General features: G+C 46.1%; 1 protein-coding gene across 2 annotated transcripts in view; it reads right to left on the reverse strand.

Annotated features, from left to right (window-relative positions):
- Nucleotides 1-2,665: 2,665 nt before the first annotated feature.
- The window catches only part of Usp43 (ubiquitin specific peptidase 43), a 79,856-nt gene continuing 59,218 nt past the window's right edge, over nucleotides 2,666-23,303 (reverse strand). For both annotated transcript variants that reach the window (XM_004663140.2, XM_004663139.2), the window contains exons 13-15: nucleotides 19,680-19,838; nucleotides 17,474-17,641; nucleotides 2,666-3,909 (exon numbers count right to left, since the gene is read on the reverse strand). In XM_004663140.2, coding sequence (XP_004663197.2) covers nucleotides 2,846-3,909; nucleotides 17,474-17,641; nucleotides 19,680-19,838 — 1,391 coding nt within the window. In that variant the 3' untranslated portion in view covers nucleotides 2,666-2,845. The remainder of the gene's footprint in view (nucleotides 3,910-17,473; nucleotides 17,642-19,679; nucleotides 19,839-23,303) is intronic.

Genomic DNA, 23,303 nt, shown 5'->3' on the forward strand with positions numbered 1-23,303 from the left:
AATGGAGAATGGGCATGCCAGGGCCTCTAGCCACTGCAAATGAACTCCAGACACAGCATGCGTCACCATGTGCATCTGGCTTATGTGGGCTCTGGGGAGTCAATCCTGTGTCCTTAGACTTTGCTAGCAAGCGCCTTAACCACTAAACCATCTCTCCAGCCTAGTAGTGCTATTCCTAATGACTCAGAGAAGGAGCCCCAGAGCCAGGATGACCTGGGTTCAAATCCAGACTCTGCTACTTACTGGCTGTGTTACCTTAAATGAACAACTTACCTCTATGCCTTAGCTTCTGCATCTGTAAAACAGAGATAATGGTACCTACTGCCTCAAAGGATCTTGATGAATTAAATGAGTTAGCCACTAGTGGAAGGATAAAGGAGGTACCCAAACCTAGAGACCACCTCAGGAGTAAGGGTGAGCTACCAGACAGCAAGGCTAGACCCAGGCAGAGCATGGGACTTCCACGGGGAGATGGGGCGGCCTCTCTGCAGTGAGAACTGCACTTCTACCTATGCTCCTATCTGCTTTCTAGCTTACCAACTTACAGATTCTCAGGGTACTGTGAGTATAGTGATTTTTTTTTTAAAGGCATCCAGAGTGTTTGGCTCTGTTTCCTAGTCAAGCTAAGCTTGACCAGATGCCTGTCACCCATTCGATGGCAAGGCTGGGATGGGGTCCTACTATTCCAATCTGGGCAGAAATCATACTTGGCTATTCCATGGGATGTCTGCTCATACAAACTCCACATCCCCACCCCCGCCAAGCTTCTTCTAGAAGTCTCAGGGAAGGGCATACAAAGGAACCTCGGGCATCCTTGTCAAAGCACCTGTCAGGGTCCATGATCGCTATCTTCCTAAACTTCCAAAAAGGAGCTTGGAGTAGATGGTCCAATGTGTGTGCATCAGATAGCATTACCAACAACTGGGGCCTTCTCATGATCCCGAGACCGAGTGCTTAGACGACAGAAGCCTGGAGGGCAGGCCTGAGCTATGGCCCTTAAGAGAATGAAGAAAGTAAGCCTGAGTTCAGAGGCCTGAAATGAACTGCCCTGGAACCCAACCAAGGAGAAAAGTAGGTGTGGCTGGAAAACCCCTAAACTATCACCCAGGCACAAGTGAAAAACCACACCCTCCCTGCCCATCGCCCCAGAGCAGTGTGGATGCCCTTTGGAATGTAAACACAGGGGCTGCTGGTAGGCATACCACACTCCCGGGGTCTGCTGGCTGGGTCTGCTGGCTTTCACAGTTCTTTCTGCCAACTGGCTGCTCAGATCCCAAGTAACGTGTCTTTCTCACTGGGGTAAAGAAGAGATCCTATTTTGCTTAAGGAAAAATAAAAGTTGCAAGAGACATGCAACATGTCATGCTGTGTGTCTGAGGGAAGACTTAGTTCCTGGCATCAGGTATCTCAAATCAAACAGGAAGGGAGAAAATGTTTACATGCATAGCTGTCAGTGACCGCGCCCCCATAACCCCTGGGCCCAGGCTTCCCAGCTGCTTATTGGAAATAACAGGCTATGTGGAAGAACAGACTCTGAAGCACACACCAAGCCTCAGGAAACTCACAGTCCACTGAGGCAGGCTCAGACTCTCAGCTCTGCAAAGAAGAAAAGAGGTCAGACACCTCTTTAGAACTAATAAAAAGAGCCAGGCGTGATGGCACATGCCTTTAATCCCAGGGGAGGCAGAAGTAGGAGGATTGCCATGAGTTCGAGACCATCCTGAGATTTTGTAGTGAATTCCAGGTCAGCCTGGGCTAGAGGAAGACCCTACCTTGAAAAACAAAAAAAAAAAAAAAAAAAAAAAGAAAAAAAAACTAATAAAAAGCCAGGTGAGAGGTAGGTATGGCAGCTCATACTTGTAAACCAAGCTTTTGGGAGGATGAACTGAAAGGACTGTCAAGTTTGAGGCCAGCTTGGGATAGAGTGTGAGACCCTGGGAAGGGCAAGAGGCTGTATCAAAGCACCCAACAACACAGTGGGAAAGGGGGGAGAGAGAAGGGGTAGAAGCAATTCATTTTATTTAGCAGCACTTTTAAATTTCAGAGGAAAAAAAAAATAGGCAACTACCTTCTCATAGACAACAATGAGCCACATTTATAAAACAGGAATGGAACAAGGTCAGTTATCAAACTTCAGTAATTCAGACAGCCACTTGCAAGTTATATTTACACAAGTTTCTTAAAATTGTACATAGATCTCATACTTACATTTGAAAAAAAAAAGCTTTCTTTATTCTGGTAGCAAAATAGTTATCTTTTTAAAATACCCTGAAAAACTTTAATACAATTATTTTGTTATATATTAAATACTCTCCTAAAATATCAATCATTTCTCTTCCATCTCTCATAGAATCTTACCACCACTACCACTTTTTCTTTTCTTTTAGTATGTTTGACACTCATCCCAGATATGCATGAAAAAGATGATTTTCTTATAAGTCCATTATTTTTTTAAAAAAAAAAAGGTTGAAGGGGAGAAAAGAAAGGAAGAGAAGGAAGAAGGGCGGGAGGGAGGAGCCAATGACAGTATTTGGCATGACACTGTAGATTGTTTTTAGTACAGTACACAGGCACCGCAATTACATAAACCAGTTCTGGTTTGAAATTATGTTGGCCCAGTAGCACTCTCTAGTGGCCAGACTGTATCAAAGCACCCAATAATAAATAGTGGGGCATTTGGAAAGTTAAATGCTGGAAATTCAGTTTTGTTTTTTTTTTTTTCTTTTCCCCCAGGGGTCACAAGTCAACCAGCTTCTAGAAAATCCACTTCTGGATACAGGTTGCCTGCAACTGGTCAGTTCACAGCCCCGTGAATGCCAGCTTCACATAATACTGAAATGTCCCTTCAAAAGCTAGACTCGGGTAAGGTTTTCTTCCGTCCTAGAGAAAGAGTGTGGTATTTCACTCTTTGCAAGGTGCCGTAAGAAGTCTGGTCCCCAGGAATGCTCCTTTGGGAGATGGCACTGGCCCTGGGGGGCCTGCTGGCTTTCCGGGGGAGGTGGAGAGAGCTGGGCGCAGATCGGACGTCCCTCTCCATGTGGCTGCCCAGGGCCCTGGCTGGGCTCTCTCGACCCCTGAGGGCAGGAGATGAGCCTCGGGCCTGCTTGTCCACGGTGGGGCTCAGCCTGCCACTCACAAAGGAGACTGGGGGTGTTGGTGGGGAGTCCTCAGTTCTCACAGCTCTCCTGTGTTCTTTCTTCCAAAACACTGACCTCAGAAGAGTGAATGTGCCCTGTCCCCTGTCCTTCTCAGGGGCCCTTGCCTCTGCAGCAGCCCTCATCTTAGGTAAGGTGCCTCGGCCACTGTCCTTGCTGGTTCTGAGCAAGCCCTCAGATGGAGAGGGAGGGCTGCTCTGGCTTCCCACCTGGTCACTTCCCTTCCAGGTGGCTGCCTTCTGGCCCTCAGGGCGGAGCGGTCTCTCAGCCCTCACAGAGGGCATCACAGTGAGAGGCAAGTCAAACCTTTTGGGGAGCCTGATATCCTGACTTGAGTTTCCTGTTCGTGGCCTGGCTATGTTCAGACCATCTAAGGACCCAGGAGCCAGATGGTTGTTGGGGTGGCCTGAAGGACAGGACATCCCAGCTGGTCCTTGCCTGCTGACTTGACCACTGTCTTCGCCCGTAGCAGGAAGAGTGACATCTGACCTTGGCGATGCTGACTTCTCGTCCCCACCAGCAGCACCCGTCAGCAGCGGCACGATGGACTGGCTGGTGGAGCGAGGTCTTCGCCTGGACTCCAGGTACTCCACCAACTCAACAGAGGCTTCGGGTCGTTTCTCCCTGAGTCCGAAGGACCACCGGAGGGGCATGGTCTTGAAGGGGCCATGCCCAGATCGAGAAGTGGTGGGAGCCTTCATGCTGATGCTTCGGCCACCAATGCCCCGGACCAAAGGCCTGGACTCCACCCCTCCTGAAAGAAACACCAAAGCCATGAGCATCGGACAGGGTCCATGCAATGCCAGATACTGAACAGCAATGTGCTACGTGCTGGGCTAAGCAGATTCATTCCTTTTTTAAAAAATTATTTTATTTTATTTTTACTTATTTGAAAGAGAGAGAGAGAGAGAGAGAGGGAGAGAATGGGCGTGCCAAGGCCTCCAGCTGCTGCAAATGAACTGCAGATGCACACACTACCTTTTGCATCTGGCTTAAGTGGGTCCTGGGGGATGGAACCTGGGTCTTTTGGCTTTCCAGGCCAGTGCCTTAACCCTTAAGCCATCCCTTCAGCCCAGGAGGTTCATTCTTAGAGTAAGCTGGCCCTAGCATTTAACATCATCATCACCCATCTTTCACTACATCCGTGAACAGAATGCTCAGCAAGTCTCTCCTCTTCTTTGTCAAATTGGATATTAATACCCTGTTTCAAATACAAGAATGTCAAACGCAGGCTGGGGAGATGGCTCATCTGCTAAAGTTATTGCCTTGCAAGCATGAAGACCTGAGTTAAGTGAGAAACACAATCTAAAAAGGCATCATGACACAACTTACAAAACAGACCCACATGTGCATGCATGTGAAGACCAACCAGGATGGAGAAATGGAAACCCAGAATGACAAGATATGGGGGAGGGGGCTGTGAGGTGTTATGCATGGCTGTCACTGAGAAGGAAGTCATCAACAGAGAGACACTGCCCACATGGTACAAGGATAGTCACGCGTCTTTGGAGAAAGGCTGCCAGTCAGCTACATAAGCACGGTACCGGTACCCACAGTTGGCTGTTGAGAACATGCCACTTCAATGCAGAGTATATTATGGACTGACGGTTTACACGCCCTCAGATTCGTATGTTGACTTGCCAAGGTGAAGATGCAAGAAGGAGGGGGGGCACTGAAAGAGTGCCCTTATTGTACGACAGAAGAAAGAGCGAGCTAGGGTCTTTCTGCCTCTACACCATGGAAGAGGCCTGTGGTGGCTTGATTCAGGTGTCCCCCACAAACTTAGGTGTTCTGGATGCTAGGTTCCCAGCTGATGGAGATTTGGGGATTATCGTCACTTGGAGGCAGTGTATGGTTGGGGCAGGCTTATGGGTATTATAGCCAGTGTCCCCTTGCCAGTGTTTGGCATGCTCTACTGTTGCAATTGTCCACCTTATGATGGCCAGGGGGTGATGTCCACCCTCTGCTTATGCCATCATATCCCCTGGCCATTATGGAGCTTCCCTTCAAGTCTACAAACCAAAATACCCACCCCCAAAAAAAGAGCTGCTCTTGGTCAGGTGATTTTTGCCAGCAATGAGAACCTGACAGCAACAAGGCCCTTCTAACAACCTGGCATCTGGCACCTGATTCGAAACATCTATCCTGCAGAACTGTGAGGAAGGAACTTGTGTTGCTGACTCCCCAGTCTATAGCATTCTGTTGCAGTGACCCCGATGGACCACAACAGAACTATTCAAAAGTGAGCAAGGGTCACTGCCACAAAATGCCCCATCAGCTGCCCAACCAGCTTGACGGGACAGGTAGGGAAGGACCCGAGATTTTCAAATACAAGATCAGAGAAAGCAAAAGGTTATGGGGCACACTGATGGAAGAATCCGACTGCACGTGAGCCAAGCAAGCGACAGAAAGGACCGCGGGAGAAGAGGGACAGCGCTCATGACCAGCCATGGGGGGAAGGCAGGAGCAGCTCAGGTTCTGTAGGGATTTTGCATGTCAGGTTTTTCACAGGTAATTTCTAATATCTTTTTCTTTAGCACATTTCTGTTAGACTGGCCAGAAATAGATACAATTTCACCCAAAATACTTTGTCACTTCAGCTTGTATTGACCCTACGGCTCTACCGTTCAATTCCCCACACTGGGGGAAGATAAAACGTGGCTCTGGAGTGTGTTGTGCATGTGAAGTTGCCTTTCTTCTTTTTCCACGGCCCTGGGAAGGGCAACGAGAGAGGAGCTTTGTATTAGGACAAAGCTATGACTTTGAGCCTTTCGCAGGTGGAGTGGCCTGGAGCCCTGGCAGGTGGCTAGAGGACTTGGCTGCTACCCTAAATAGTCATCACCCCCTTGTTCCTGGTAAGAATGGGTCCCAGGCCAGGGATGACGTCAACACCCGCACTACATTGTGTGGGATGCATAGGCACCCACAGGCCCCCTCAGTTCTCCTCTTTCTTGAGGAAGAAAAAAAAAAAAAACCCAAAAAACCAAAAACAGCCTTCCTTTATCTTCTTTCGCCATTTATTTTCCTCTGATAATGTGACCTGAGAGAAGGAAGGAGAACCTTAGGTAATTATGAAGTCACCAGCATCAGGAAGGAAGAAAATGAGCAGCACACATAACCTGCCCATAGCTACCGCGCATCCCACCTCTTTCAAGGCGGATGGAAATTCTAAGGTCCTGTGTGGGGGAGATGGCCCTCTGAGACACTAGAAAGAGGGTAGGATTCAGAAAGACCTGAGGATTAATTCTGACTGACCCTAGCCCCGTCCCCAGAGGGGTCTAGACCCTTCCTTATTCAGCAGGTCTGCCTAAGAACCAGCAAGGACCCAGAATCTGAAGATAAAAAGACTGAGGTGAAATCTTCCTGGAGGGTGCACAGCCCCACGACAGACATAATGAGCTTGCAGGTGCCAGCAGCACCCTCAGATGGGCACATCTTCCCACCGACATGGAAGCGCTGGAACTGGCAGAGGATGGTGAGACATCACCTCTATTCATGTGGAAGTGTGGCCACCTTGACTCCTAAGTGACTTCAGATCCTCGGCCGGTGAAGGGAGGCATCACCCTGACTCACACCGCGCTGTGAGAGATACGTTATGAACGCTTCTTCCGTCATGAGCTGTCTGCAGTAGCTCAAGACCTTCCAGCCTCTATGGACTTCCACTGAGCTTCATCATCTAGCCCGCAATTCATCCAAAAAACATTTAATGAACCTACTGGGTGCCAAGGACTACTTTCAGAGCTCAGGAAAAGGCATGTGAGACCAAAGCTACAGAAATGCACTAAGTGCTAACGTGAAGGACAAGGCAGGGTAAGGGGCCCAAGGTCAGCGAGTGAGTGATGAGAAATACTTGAAAAGAGACCGAAACGAGGGAGGTAAGATGAGGAGGGAGGCACGTGAGGCTTTGAGGAAAACAAACGCGAGGAAGTGACAGCAGCAAGTGCAAAGGCCCCAAGGAAGGACGACCTCAGCGGGGCAGGACGCAGCAGAGACACCGTGCTTGAACAGAGGCAGAGGGCGCACTGGCCGCCTCGCCGCCGGGCCCTCTATATCTGGAGACAGCTCTGCCTTTGACCTCCCACATTAAAACCATTATAGCACCTCTCTCTCTGGGCGTGCTGTTTTTTGTTTTTGTTTTGTTTTTTCATTTTGTTTTTAAGCCTCTTTGGTGTGTACAATTTCTTCCAAGCCTGGGAGCCATTCTGCATGGAAGGCAGAGGCAGCCCAGGGGCAAGCCTGACCCCAAACACCCCCACGTCCTCAGGTGAGGTGAAGCTACACAGAGAAGCCGAGGCCTCGCTTCCTCTAAGACTGGCCAGCAGGATGAGGCTGGGGACGAGAAAGGCTGTCACACCACCAGCTCCTGGGAACCCACACCACTTTCTCCCTCGCCTTCATTCCAGAGACAGTGGGGCAGAGCTCTCTAGGCAGAAGCCAAGAAAACTGCAAAACAAGAGGGTCCAGCTAGGTGTCATAGCCAACACTTGGGAGGCTAAAGCAAGAGGATTATGAATTTCAAGCCAATCAGAGCTCCACAGAAAGACCCTGTCCCCAAATACCAGTAATAGTAAAATGATGATAATAATAATGATAATGACAACATCAGCACAGACAGCCTAGCAGTAGAGTATGAAAAACCAGGATGAGAGCAACTGTGAACGAAACAAAGCACCCATAGGAAACAGAGAGCAATGTAATCAAGAAACTTGAGTCTCCAAGAGATGCAAATAGCACATCAGAGACTGAAAACTGCGATCTGTGGAAATTAAAGTTCAATAAATTAATCGGAGGCATGTAGGATCTCTCACATGACACACATGAATAAGGATAAAGAGAAAGAAATATCTCACATCCTAGAACAAAATGGCCAATGATAACCACAAGGTAGGAAAGCAAGAAGACAGATCCAGACCACTATGGGAATCTGAAAGGAAGAGAGACAATAACTCAGTGAGAAGACCATTTTCCCAAAGAAAGCTTAAATTTGCAGAAGGCAGGCACGTGGGGGCTGGGCAGGCTGGATCGCAAGTACACACACCCAGGGGCAGGCTGGTAAAATTTCTGAGCTCCAAAGTCAAAGAGAATCCTGAAAGCTTCCAGCCAGAGAGAACAAATGACACTCATGTGAAAAGGAACATTCCAGGCTTCTCACCTTCCACCCTGGGGCCAAGAAAAGCATGGGAAAATAGGAAAGAAAAAAGAAAAAAAAAGATGCCTGAAAGAAAGACTGCAGCTGAGAGCTGGGGCCAGCCAGGCTCCCCCCAGCCCTGGGTGAAAGTGAATGTGTGCTGCTAAGCAAGCGAAAGGGGTGCTGACTAGCACCAGCAAGCAGAATGGAGACCTCAAGGCAGGGGCAGTGACGAGTAGAGAACCACGCCGCGCCCTCCACGCCGCACCCGGGCCCCTGCATTCCGCGAGCTGTCCATCCCGCCTGGGGAAGACCAGAAGGTCCCCTCAAGACAAGTCAGGGTATTCAGGAAAGGAGTTCTAACCATAGAAAGGGCAAAATCTAAGAGTGGGGGTAGGGAGGTAATGCAGAGTGTCTTCCCAAAGCAGACCAGAGACAGCAAGTGAAAGCACTTCGATTCTCCCATCTGAGGGGATGGCAGGGAAAGCATGAGAACGGAGGTGAATGCCTCACTTTATTGGGAGTGAAGAGAGACGATGACACGTAGTGCCTTGCAGGAAAACATGATTCACTATAAATACTGAGAAAGAGGACACAGACAGTAATCAGATGAAAAAAGGGGGGCTAGGCTTAGTGGTTAAGGCACTTGCCTGCAAAGCCTTACGACCAGGGTTCAGTTCCCCAGTGCCTACGTAAAGCACGGATGCATAGTGGCGCATGCATCTAGAGTTCGTCTGCAGCAGCTGGAGGACCTGGTGTGCCCCATTCTCTCTCTGTCTCTCTTTTATTTCTCTATGCCTCACAGAAATAAAAAATATTTTTTAAAAAGGGTTGAAGAGATTGTTCAGTGGTTAAGGCGCTTTTCTGTAAAGCCTAACATCCCAAGTTCAATTCCCTAGTACTCATGTAAAACTGGCTGCACAGGGGCGCATGCATCTGGAGTTCGTTTGCAGTGGCTAGAGACCCTGGTGTGCCCATTGTCTCTGTCCATCTCTCTTCTCTCTATATCTCACTACTTAGAAATAAATAAATAAGTAAAAAGAAAGGCAGAGATTCCAAATTGAAGAGGGGAAATGGGAACAAACAGCAACATGAACAAGTCAACAAAAAGAAGAGAAAGGGAAAAGAAGAAACAAAACAACATGAAAAGTTTCAAATTAAATCAAATTGGGCAGTTGTTGCATTAAGTCCAAGAGAACTGAATTCTCTAACAATGCTCCAAGGCCAGGGATAAGGCTCGGTGATACAGCATATGCCTTGTTTGTAGACATGAGACCCCCAGCTTCCATCCCTAGTACTGGAAGAGTGGAGGAGTGGGAGATGGGCCCTGAATTTTTGACATTAAAAAAAAGAAAGGTCCGGAGAGATGGCTTAGTGATTAGGGCGCTTGCCTGTGAAGCCTAAGGACCTAGATTCGATTCCTCAGTACCCACGTAAACCAGATGCACAAGCTACACATGCGCCTGGAATTTGTTTGCAGTGGCTAGAGGCCATGGCATGCCCATTTTCTCTCTTTCCCTATCTTCTCACTCTCTCTCAAATAAATAAGAGTAAATTGAAAAAATTTTAAAAATCAAAACCTAGCAAGGTGTGTTAGCACACACCTTTAATCCCAGCACCCGGGAGGCAGAGGTAGGAGGATCACCATGAGTTCAAGGCCATCCTGAGACTACATGGTAAATTCTAGGTCAACCTGGACCACAGTGAAACCCTACCTCAAAAAAAAAAAAAAAAAAAAAAGTCAAAATATAGTATTTCCAGAAACCACTTAAAAAGAAAGCCAGAAAAAGGGATGAAAAAGCAAAATGACACCAGGCAAGTGCAAACAGAAAGAAGGATGAAGAAGAATTATCAATAAGAATAAAATAGAATTTAAGCTTTGTTGCAAGATCACATGACAGAAAATATCTAAGAGCAGCTTGTGGGACAAAAAAGGTTTATTTTGGCTTACAGACCCGAGGGGAAGCTCCATGATGGCTTGGAAAAACAATAGCATGAGCAGAGAGTGGACATCACCTCCTGGCCAACATCAGATGAACAACAGCAACAGGAGAGTGTTCCAAACTCTGGCAGGGGGACATGGGCTATAACACCCATAAGCCTGCCCCAACAATACACTGCCTCCGGGAGGCTTTAATTCCCAAATCGCCATCAGCTGGGAACCTAGCATTCAGAATGCCTAAGTTTATGAGGGACACCTGAATCAAACCACTACACGCTTAGAAAAATAAAGCAAGATAAAGAGAACCACTAAAGTGATAGAAGGCACAATTTACTAAAGAAAAAAGACCCAACAATCCCAAACTCTCAGACTGAACAATATAAGTGAAAATTATTAAAATACATGAAGCACCAGGGACCTTGTGGAAGAGGTGGCAGAAAGAATGTAAGAGCCAAGGGAAGTGAAGGAGTGCTTTGGAATACTCTTTTCCAGATACACAGTACCATGGCATGACCTCAGAGCAGCTGACCCACTACATATACAAGACATGAATTACAGGAGGAAAAAAATGACATCAAAATATACTAGTTGGGATGAAGGGATTCAGTGGGGGCGGGATAGAGAAGGGGGAACACAGGAGGGTGGTCTGAAGGGCTTATAATCATGGTATATTGTACATATGTATGGAAGTTGTCAAATACAACATGTTTAAAAATGCATGGAGCATATGGTTAAAATGTGGCTTCATGGGCAGGTTTCAATGTATGTTGTCAAGAAGTCAGAAAAAATCTAAGTTGGAGCCAGGCTCAAAAGTACACATCTATAATCCCAGCACTTGGGTTATAGGCAGGAGGTAGGCAGATCATCAGTTCATGGTCATTCTTGGCTACATAGCAAGTTCAAGGCCAGCTTGGGATACATGAGACCCTGTTTCAAAAAAGTAAATGACAGTGTGTGTGCCCCCCCACACACACAGAGAAATTAAGGGCACAGAACTGAATTAAAACCACTACCTAATCTACTTTTATAGCTATGATAAAAAATGCAAAGCTCACAGAAACTCAGATTCTACATTGTTTTATGTGCATATGGAACATTTATAAAATAATAATCATAGGCTTCACTTCAACAGGATAGCTTGTGAAACTCACATGCTTGGATCATAATTCACCCAGTAGAAATCAAGAATAAAAAGGCAAACAAGCTTGAATACTTGAAACTCCCAGATAACATCTAGATCAAAGAGGAAACATAAACTGAAGTGAAATACTATCTGGAAAGCACTGAAAAGGAAAAATAAAATAAAATAAAACCTTTGATGCCCAGTAGAAAAGCTACAGAGGCGATTTATCAGCAGAAGTACCTAGTCCTGGCAGGTTGAGGACACCTAAGTCCAGAGTCTTTACCAGCAGGGAATTCTGGCAGGAAAACCATGTAGGTTTCCACATGGTCAACTTTCCCTACAGTTGCAGAAATAAGGTGCTTTTATATTCTTTTCTGCCTTTATAGCATACCTATCTCCTTTGCACTGCAGACATCTGGCATACTTACCTCTGGAAAATAAAGGCTAGGACTCACCTCACTTAATTCTAACAATAAAAAAAAACACCTCTCCCATATAATTCTAACCCTACAAGGGGTTGGATCCCTCGAAAAACCTTTGTGCCAGATTTTGATCTTGTCCAGATGTAACAATACGGTGAGCTTGCAACCATCTCAGAACTTCTAACAGGAGTTAAATCTGTCTCTTTTTTTATTCAGACTCTGACAGGAAGGCTCCCTGAGAAAGCAAGGCTCTTACAACCACCAAACAGAAGAACCTGGAGGATGAACCCGGCAGCTAAGAGCCCCAGAGGACACTTAGTTGGAGGAGCCTAAAGGACAGCTGTCACTTCTGCCTCAGCCCTGTCTGTCTCTGTGGAGTCTTTCCAGGGCTGTGTCTGACACTCCTCTGAAGACCACGTTTCAAAGCTAGGCCATTCTTTGAGGCTGTCTCCTCAGGGGAGGGTGTCCTTGGGAGCAATGACAAGTGGCCTGTGGTACAATACCTGTAGACAGAGCAGGGACGAATTTATGACCTTACCACCGGCAGCACAGATAGGGATGAACAAGCCTAAAGAGGACACTCCTAGACTGTAACCACGCAAATGGAAGGGAAAAGCAGGCAGGCAGGCAGGCAGGGCAAGTCAGAGCACACCACATTTCACTCAGCTCCGCAGAGATGCGTTCTAAGAACATACTCCTGTCGACATTAGGTCTCAGTGAAATGATGGCAGCCAAAATGCTGAACACTAGGCAGCAATTAACTGAACTATGATGCATGACCCACTACCAACCAGAAAGTTGACTCACTGGTCATGTAAAACCACTGTCTCTACTATCACACACAAAGATGTATGTACCAAGATTCCGCTACATGCTAGGAATTGTGCCAGCCCTCAGACACGATGATGACAATGCAATGGGGAATGAACATATACACCATGCCCCAGCAATTCCACTCCTTGGCGCATGTCCAACAGAAGCACAGGCATATGGACACCAGAAGACATACAGAAAATATTACAACAGCAAAGGTTGGTACCCTCTAGCCAAAATTATTGAGACTAGAAATATGTAAGGCTTCAGATTTCTTCAGATTTTGGATTAGTTTTTTTTTTTCCCCCAAATTTGTTTGTTTATTTGAGAGAGAGAGTTAGTATAGGCACACCAGGGCTTCCAGCCTTATCAAACAAACTCAGGGCACATGCACCACTTTGTGCATCTATCTTTACGGGGCTACTGGGGAATGAAAACCAGACCATTAGGCTTTTCAAGCAAGCGCCTTTAAATGCCAAGCCATCTCTCCAGCCTGTTTTGTTTTGAGGCAAGGTCAACTCTAGCCCAGGCTTACTTGGAAATCATTCTGTAGCCCTAACTGGCCTCAAACTCACAGCGACCCTCCTATCTCAGTCTCCCAAGTGCTGGGACTGTGGACATGAGCCTAGCTTTTGATTTTGAAATATTTGGAATCATGTGATATCTTAGAGATGAGGTCCAAATCTAAACATGAAATTCTTTTAGGCATCATGTATACCTTAGCCTGAAGGTAATTTTATATGATGTTTGCAACTATTTTGTACATGAAATAAAATTTCATAATGAAACATTTTCTACTTTTGATAGTATCATATTGATAAGAAATTTCAGATGCGGGGGCATTTGAAATTTTTATGTTGTATGTACAACCTGTAGAACATGTAATAAACTCCAAACTGGAAACAGCCTGCAAGTCTAACCACAACCAAATAAATACAGTGTGAACTGTTCTCACAACATGAGAAATACTTAAGAGGAAAGAGGAAAATGGCATAGTCAGGCAAGCAGATACACTGTCAAAGCTGACCCATAATGGGGCTCCACGCAGAAACTGCATCCATTTTCAGAGAATCTGCCAATATTTCACAAGTCTGTACACCTGTATTAACTCAAGGCACTTCCTTTGCTGAGCAGACCTCGAGGGCAGACCACCGTGCCAGGTTCTGCTGCAATGGCTTCCAGCTCACCCTTAATGTATGGAAAGCAGAAATTCCCTCACCTTACCTTTCACACTCATTTCCAAACCCCCTGTCTTTGCTTTTATGCAAATTATCAGAAAACAACTGTTTTCTCTCCCTCCCTTCCCCTCCCTCCCTTCTTCCCTCCCTCCCTCTCTCTCTCTCTCTCTGTCTCTGTCTCATATACAAGTTCACCTCTGTGCACAGAACTATACATCCCCAGTTGGTTTGCTTACAAACAAATGCACCTCACAAGTACAATGGTAAACAGAAGAAGCTGAACATAAAAGGTTGCATGCCATATGGCTCTACAGGTAAAATCTAATCTATGTAAACATACTGGAAACATATAAACCCGATCGACTACTGCCGTGCGCTACCGTCTCAGTGCACTTGGACCAAAGTCCAAGAGGCATGTCACGATCCGCCCTGTGCGCCTTGTTTGACTTAACACAGGAGGGACTCATCGATGGTGGTGAAGTCCATGAAAGTGGGAAGCCAATGAGTGAGGCAGGATTCCAGCACTAACTAGCTTTCCTCCCCCTTCCCTCCCTTCCTTTTGCAGTGCTGGGGGTTGAACCCAGGCTCTTGTGCATGCTGGAGAAGTGCTCAACCTCTGAGCTACACCCCAGCCAAGAACTCTCTATTTCTGAGATCAGACAAGATCAGGCATGTCCAGGGTGATATGGCTGTAGACAAGAACTCTCAATTTCTTAATCTGGACATGAATATGTGCATTTTAAGATAATTCATCAGATGTATACTTGTGGTTAATACATTTCACTGAATATAAGCACAGCAGAAACACTTGTATATTTTTGCATATGATACAGCATATTCATAACTACAATCTATCTGTCTATATACAATGTGCAGTAAAGTGCATCACAAGTATACATTTTAAAAATATTTTTCTTTATTTATTTGCAAGGAGAGGGAGAGAGAAAGAGAGAAAGAATGAGTACGATTGGGCATGCCAGGGTCTCTTGCTGCTGCAAATGAACTCCAGACACAGGCTACACTTTGTGCATCTGAATTTACATGGGTACTGGGTAACTGAACCCGGGGCAATCAGGCTTTCCAAGCAAGTGCCTATAACCACTAAGCCATCTCCTCAGTCCATCAGTGCACATTGCTTTAAATTTTTTTTGTTTATTTTTATTGATTTATTTGAAAGAGATGGACAGAGAAAGAGAAAGAGGCAGATAGAGAGAGAGAATGGGCATTCCAGGGCCTCCAGCCACTGCAAACAAACTCTAGACGCATGTGCCCCCTTGTGCATCTGACTAATGTGGGTCCTGGAGAATTGAGCCTTGAACCGGGGTCCTTAGACTTCACAGGCAAGCACTTAACCGCTAAGCCATCTCCCAGCCCATCAGTATACATTTTGATTTGCACACGTGCAGACAGGATTCTTGTCTCTAAGCTCAATCCCTTGCTGCCCTATATGACCTCAATCCTTCCAGACCAGGTCTTCTGGATGCTGCCATGCCCTATCGTTTCTCTTTCAGGAAGGGAACAACAACCACCATGAGCCCGCCTTCCTGTGCCTGTGCCTCTGACCATGCTGCATGATGTCATGTGCACACACCATCACTTCTTGTACGCAAAGTTCTTCTCCACCTGTTGCAGTCAGGTTTCCACTCCCTCCAAACCACAGCAGATATTCCTGGCAAGTCACTGGTGGCCCTCCAACCTCATGTCACTTTCCCATCCTCCTGTTACTCAGCCTCCCTCAGCATGATAGACTTCTTTCTGACAGATGCTTTATGGCACCTGGAAATAACCCTTGCCTGGCTTGTTCTCGGTCTCCCCAGGTGCTTCTCTCAGCTTTTTCTTGGCCCCTCCACCTCCGCTCAATCCCTAGACATTACAGAATCCCCAGGCTTGGTCTTTGGTGTTCACCCTCCTATCTTTATGATCTTCCAGGAGGGCTCGGCCAGCCTATGGCTTTCAGTTCTATCTGTGTGCTAACAGCTCTCAAGTATCCATCTCTACTTCCTCCTCATCACACCAACATGGATATCTTACAGAAATCTCAAAATCGCCACAGCAAACTTTCTTGTCTTCCTCCCAAACCTGACCTTGTACCTACCCAGTGGTTCCCCATCTCGTGGACTGCACAACTGCCCACCTTGTTAGCTAGATCTTAAGCAGGGAGACATGGATGGTGATTTTCCTTCTTTCATATCCTCATCTAACACAGCAACACCTTCTAGATCTATCTTCAAAATACATTCACAATTGTCCATTTCCTCCCTAACACACACATCAAAGCCATCATGTTCCACATCCCTATATATCACCAAAAGAGGGCCTTTAACGACCACTTAGGACCACCTTCTCCCTCCTCATAATGAATTTGTCATGTAGCAAAGGAGATTGAAAAAATATAAACCAGGGCTGGAGAGATGGCTTAGTGGTTAAGGTGCTCGCCTGTGAAGCCTAAGGGCCCAGGTTTGATTCCCCAGTACCCACATAAGCCAGATGCACAAGGTGACATATGCATCTGGAGGTCATTTGCAGTGGCTGGAGGCTCTGGCTTGCCCATTGTCTCTCTATCTGCCTCTTCCTCCCTCTCACTCCAATAAATAAATTAATAAATAAAATATTTTATTTTATTTATTTGACAGAGAGGGAGGGAGGAAGGGAGGGAGAGAAAAGGGCACGTCAGAGCCACCAACCAGTGCAAATGAACTCCAGGCACATGCGCCACCTTGTGCATCTGGCTAACGTGGGTCCTGGGGAATCAAACCTGGGTCCTTTGGCTTTGCAGGCAAAAGCCTTAATTGCCAAGCCATCCCTCCAGCCCAAATAAAATATTTTTAAATAAACATGAAGCAAACCCTCCACTCACTATAGCCCCCATCCACCTCCTGTTACCCTAACTCCTCGCTCACTCTGCTGTCACCACACCTCTGGTTTCTTCTGCCCCTCACGCCATCATCCCCTGCTCACGTTTGAGAGCTTCTGTTCTGAACACACTCTCCAGCCTTCCAGACATGTTCCCTTCTCCCTCACTCATGTCTCTGCTCACTGTCACCTCACCCATCCTAATAAATAGCTCTCAGTAGCTCCCTCTCTCTCTCTGCATTTTCTTCCCTGATTAGTTCCCTCTTTGCCCTTTTCTTTGACTTAAACCACACGTTTGCCTCAGTTTACTTGTCTACCCCATGAGATAGGAAGCTCCAGGGAAACATAGGAAGAATGTAGGGACATCCCTGGTAAGCCACAGGGTATTGGCTCCAGGACCCCATGCACAGGCTGAGCTCCAGTGATGTTCAAGTCCCTTATATAAAATAGCACAGCATTTGTATGCAGCCCATGAACATCCTCTTACATCTTTAAATCATCTCTAGATTACCCACAATGCCTAATGCAATGGAAAAGCTGTGTAAGCAGTGGTTAGGAATGGCAAGAAAAAGCCTTCATCCACTTATACATATGTAACTTTTTCTAATATTTTTTCATCCATGGCTAGTTGAATCTACCATGCAACTCGTGGATACGGAGGGTCCGCTGTGCCTGTGGATGGAACACTGTGGGAGGGAGGCGAGGCAGGTGAGGGCAGGTCATGAAGAGAAATGAACGAACCTCTTGTCAGGAGTGGTTCTTTATATCAAGGCTGTGAACAGCCAACGCTCACCTAAAGAGGAGGAGCAGCAGTCATCATGCAAAGAGAAAAGAAAACCAGACTACTGAACCAACATACCCTTTTCCTGGTGGCAGAAGCTGTTGGCGAAGACTGGAGAGTCTGGCACCCGGGCCAGGGAAGGGCAGGGGGCGGAGCTCCAGGACAACAGGCTTCCCCTCGTGCTGTTGCCATTGTGGCTCCCAAGCCTCATGAGCCAGTGATCAGACAAGGAGGAGCTGGTGGAACCTGCAGGGGGAGCAAAGGGGAGGCCTGGACCCAACCCAGCCCTGAGGGTTCTGGAGGAGGGTCCCACGACCAGGTTCCCATGCCCATCCCAACCTCTAAGCCCCGGAGCTGTAGAATGTGAAACAAAAAAGGATGACAAGAAGAGACATCTGCAATGGTGTACCATGCTTACAAATATAGTCAGTGGCACTGGGGCACTGAAGAGACAGCACCCTAACCGGTATTAAAATGCTTTCCGTGAAATTACCTGTAACCAACTCGAGCTTCCTAAATATGGTTTTGGATTATCTTTCCAAAGGCACAGGACTTTAGTGACCATAACAAGAGCCATCGTTAGAGTAATAATTGTGGCTTATCCCCAGTGAGCAATGTGACAGGAGCACGTTCCAAGGTTAGCAAAGCGGAGTCTTTATAATGGGCATTAAGGATCTGTACCCTTTGGCAATAAGAAAATCTGTCCTCTAATATGGTAAGTGGTTTGCTACTGTCCTTTGCTTCTCTGCTCATTTGTTGTTTGAGATGGTCTTCCTGTGTAGCCTAGCCTAGGCTGACTTAGAACGCATGGTCTTCCTGCCTCAGCCTCCGCAGTGCTGAGGTTACAGGCAGGTGCTCCAGTGCCTGGTCCTAAGTATTTTATTCTTCTTCTACTGTCTACCTTCTACAAACGGAAGCCAGGCTTAAGTTAGGCATGACTTAGATCTGCTGAGGACTGTCAGTTTTATTTGGCATTTCCCAATAGTGGTCAGAAATTGTAATTAGTGTTCTTCTTGGGTTTTTGAGGTAGGGTCTCACTCTAGCTCAGGCTGACCTGGAATTCACTCAGTAGTCTCAGGGTGGCCTTGTCAAGGTGATCACCTTACCTCAGTCTCCCAAATGGTGGGATTAAAGGCGTGCGCCAACACACCTGACTTACAATTAATTTTTTTAAGTGTTCTATTTGTCCCAAAGATAAAGGATAACCGCTTTTCAATGTGGAATGAATCACATGAAAGGGTAACACTTTTTTTTTACTTTTTAGCCCTAGACTTCTAAGCAAATTGAAGTCACATAAACAAATTGCTGAGGTGCCATTTTTTTTGAAAGGCCCTGTGCCCTTCATACCTACCTCTCTCTTTTCATCATCGTGTGTGTGTGTGTGTGTGTGTGTGTGTGTGTGCGCGCGTGCGCGCCCCAGTGCACATGGGGCGGTCAGAGGAGAACGTCAGGTGTCAGTCTTTGGCTCCCACCTAATTTGTACACCTTCTGTGTGAACCAGGCTAAGTGGCCCATGAGTTTGGGGAGATTCTTCTGTCTTTCCCTCCTTTCTTGCCATAGTCACCCTGGGACTGCAGGTGAACTCACCCATTTCAGCATCCAGCTTTACGTGAGAACTGGGGATCCGAACCCAGGCAAACGAGCTTGAATGGGAAATACTTTAACCACTAAGCCACCTTCTCAGACCCTGGCTCACCCTTTCTTTTTTATAAAATTTTATTCACTTATTTGTGTGTGTACATGCACACACACACACACACACACCAGGCTCTCTTGCCACATCAAACAAATATCCATCTGGTTTTACATGGGTAGCTGGCAAATTAACCAGGCCAGCAGGCTTTGAAGCAAGTGCCTTTAACCACTGAGCCATCTCCCCAGCCCTGCCACCCCCACCCCCACCTCTCCCTTTCCAACAGTACTAACACAGGTCTACATGGTCCATGCTTAATCATATCTGACTCAATCTGAGGGATACCGGGGACAGGGAATTTCATACCACACATTAGCTGCCCCAGACACACACACACACAAATGATCCTTTTCCTATTTCTTGAAGTATTGTTTACCCATCTCCAATTCTGACAGATGGGCTGTCTGACTGGCTGCCATTCTGACAGACTGGCTGGGTGAGGGAGCGGAAGGTGGCACTTATATTTTTCCAGCAGCAGCCAGGGCTTCCTCTTTTTGATCCTTGTTCACCTTCCTGAATGTTCAACTGAGCATGGTCCCCATCCTCAACGTTACTTCCAACCCCACATTCCTCATGAGCGGTAGCACCCACCTCTCATGGAGCTGCTGGCTGACCAGGGCGGAATGCTGTTTCGCTTCTGATAGAACAGGATGTACGCCCCCCTGGTGCTGACCTCATCTTCTTGCAGAGGCTCCACAGTGCTGTCGTCGAAGCTGTACCATTGGCCATCCAGGGAGTTCCGGCAATAAGCTGGGAAGGTACAAACCCCAAGCGCAACATTTTAGAGCCCCATGGGTAAGAGGACACTTCCCTCTCGCAGAGCTCAAAAATGGACATGCTATGCACAAATGAGAAAAAAGGTCTGTTTTTAGTTAGGGCTGAATGCTGTGGAATCAGAAAGGGTCAATTGTTTAAGAATCGATAGGATGGAATGTGGTTACTCTAAACTGAATCCTTATGCTATGGTCTTTATTCAGGCAAAATCTCCTCATGTTATACATGTTATACAACCAGACAGTCATGTATTGTTCATCCATTTCTCCAAAGGTGTGTCAAACTGCACATCTAGTAAGCATGCAAAAAAATGTGACATGAGGATCACAGTTGGGACTTGGGGTTACTTCTTCCTACCTTAGAACTGGAGTTCTTGTTACCTCCCAAACACCTATGACCACATATGCTTCTCTTGGTCCCCCGATCTCAGTGAGCAATACCAAAACACAGTGAGCTGGAAGTTGGCAAATTCTGTGGTGGACCAGTCAGCAAATAACACAGGCTTTTCAGGTTACACATGGCCACATATACTTCCTACCTGCTTCTTTTTGCCATCTTCAAAATGTTGAAAAACCTCATGGGCTTCACAAACGCAAGCTCTGGACTAGACTCGATGAGGTCAACAATGGGCGCCCTAGTTGGCTGCCCATGCACTAACCCTAACCCACCACCCAGGAGTTCTGTCTTACTCTTCTCACACAATCCATCCAAAAGCTGTTTTAAGGTTAAGTCTGCTTCTAAACTGTGCTTGCAATTCTTTGTCAATACCCAGCCAGGACTGTTTCACTTGAGTCTGAAGGACTCAGGAACCAGATGGACGCCATGACAGGCCTCAGAGTCCTCAGTAGGCCTAAGTTTCTGTTTCCCGGCAAGATCTAAGTTTTTATTTTCTGGTAAGGGTGGGTTTAACACTTACTGGAAACTGATTACGCCATACATTCCTATAGTCATAGATAAGTTCAATTCCCCTAGCCCCAGCCGGCCAACTTTGTCCGCCAAAATCCCAAGCCAACCAGAAGAGTACACTGTTTAAATCAACCAATCATGTTCCCATCCCCTTCTTCTATGTTCAAATCCCTATAAAAGCCCTACCCTCCCACTACTCGGGGCTCTTGTAAGGATCCACTGTGTTGGTGAAGTCAAGAGACCAAGCTTAAGCCTGAAATAAAGCTCCTTGCCCTTGCATACATGTTTGGTTCTCCTTGGTGGTCACTGGGGATGCCGAGAACTGGCCATAACAAGTCCCAGAAACATTCTTCTGCTACTACTTATTTTCCACAAAATGCCTATTTCGAAATGTACACCAGAAGTCCGGTGTGGTGGCACATACCTTAAATCTCAGCACTCGGGAGGCAGAACTAGGAGGATCGCTATGAGTTTGAGGCCAGCTTGAAACTACATAATGAATTCCAGGTCAGTCTGGATTAGAGTGAGACCCTACTTCAAAGAACCAAAAACAAAAATAAATAAATAAATAATAAAAATGGATATCAGGTAATATCTTCACTCCTTCCCTTACAAGTGTAAATGGTTACCATGATATTGTAAAATATGTTTGCTAAAATCTTAAGATCTTCAAAGAAACAGCACCATTTTCTGTGCTCATGAGCTGGGTGGTGGCTGACAGCCTAGGAAGCTTCAGGGTGGGGCCAGTCACCAGAAAATCCAAGGCCAAATTCATAGGTTGGTACTGTTAGCCAATGAGACATAAAAAAGGAAAAAGTCCAAATACAGACTCAAACCCAAACACTGAAGTATCTGATATATACTATCACATGGAATTCTCCATTAGTGGTGGTCATCTTGGGGCAAACTGATATGTTCTGGGGGAAAAAAAATTGGACACTCTTAGGAGCATTAAGAAACTCCAAATCAGTTGGGCGTGGTGGCACACACCTTTAGTCCCAGCACTTGGGAGACAGTGGTAGGAGGATCACTGTGAGTTCAAGGCCAGCCTGAGACCACATGGTGAATTCCAGGTCAGCTTGGACTAGAGTAAAACTTTCAAAAAAAAAAAAAAAAAAGGAAGGAAGGAAGGAAGGAAGGAAAGAAGGAAGGAAGGAAAGGAAGGAAGGAAAGAAATCCAAATTACAGATTCAAATGTGAAAATCTACACATCAAAAGTGCTAGCAGAAAACATAGGAGGCCAGGCATGATGGCACATGCCTTTAATCTCACACTCAGGAGGCAGAGGTAAGAGGTTCACTGCAAGTACAAGGTTAGCTTGGGACTACAGAGTGAGTTCCAGGCCAGTCTGAGCTACAGTGAGACTCTACCTACTTTAAAACAAACAAACAAAACATAGGAAAAATACTTCTCAGTCTTACAGTGAAAAGGTTTTCTAATCATGCCTCAAAATCTAGAAGTCATAGAAGAAATGACTGACACTTTGCTACCTGAAATAAAAATGAAAGCTTTCTGTACAACCAGTGAGCTCAGGAACAGTCAGACAGATATTGCAGCAACTGTTACAACAGCCTTGCACAGAACAGTCACAGGCCATGGACAGGAAGTTCACAGGCTAGTACCACCATTCATTTAAACATGAAAAGAGGCTCAAACTGAGATGCCGTGGCCCCCTGGCAAAAATTCACACGTTTCCTGGCAGACTCTTCACTGAGCTCTGCCATAGAGAAACAGGCACCCTCTTACTCACACTAAGAATGCACACTCTACAACCCTTTTGTTCAGGGCAAGTTGATGGTTATTTGTCAAAATGCAGGTTCAGGACTGGGAATATCACTCATTGGCAAAGTGCTTGCAGACTATGCCTTGACTCCAGTAAGAAAGACACACATACACACAACCAAGCTATTCCAATTATGAGAACTCAACACACCCTACCCATAAACTTGTACATGAAGGAGATAACATAAATGGTTATGGCAGCAATGTTTTTAATAGCAGAAGAATGAAGGAGCCCAAAACCCATTTACTGGGCAGTTATTTAATAAGCTGATATATCTACTCAGTGTATTTCTAGAAGAGGGAGGTTTCTATAAGTCTATGAAGATTTCAGAGGCAGATTTTAAGACTGGCAGGGAGGCAAGGAAGCAAGGTAAAAAAAAAAAACAAAAAATCAGAAAATAGTACTTTTGCTTAAAATAGGAAAAGAAGAGGACATATACCAAACTGAATAATTATGTATGAAAATAGATTCATAATTGCTTCTATGTGCCTAAACACAGTACGGAAGAAAAGACAAGAAACTATTCAAAGTGGTTGCAGCCAGGCATGGTGGTCCATGCCTGTACTCGGGAGGGAGAGGCAGGAAGATTGCTGTAAGTTTGAGACCATATATGTGTGTGTGTGTGTGTGTGTGTGTGTGTGTGTGTGTGTGTGTGTGTGTATAAAATTGTCAAAAAGTAAATAAATAAAATTCTGGGGTGCTATTGCATAGTAAAGTAGCCACAGACAATAATGACTTATTGCATTTGAGAA

The sequence above is a fragment of the Jaculus jaculus genome, chromosome 12 (assembly GCF_020740685.1).
Source record: "Jaculus jaculus isolate mJacJac1 chromosome 12, mJacJac1.mat.Y.cur, whole genome shotgun sequence".
NCBI classification, from domain to species: domain Eukaryota; kingdom Metazoa; phylum Chordata; class Mammalia; order Rodentia; family Dipodidae; genus Jaculus; species Jaculus jaculus.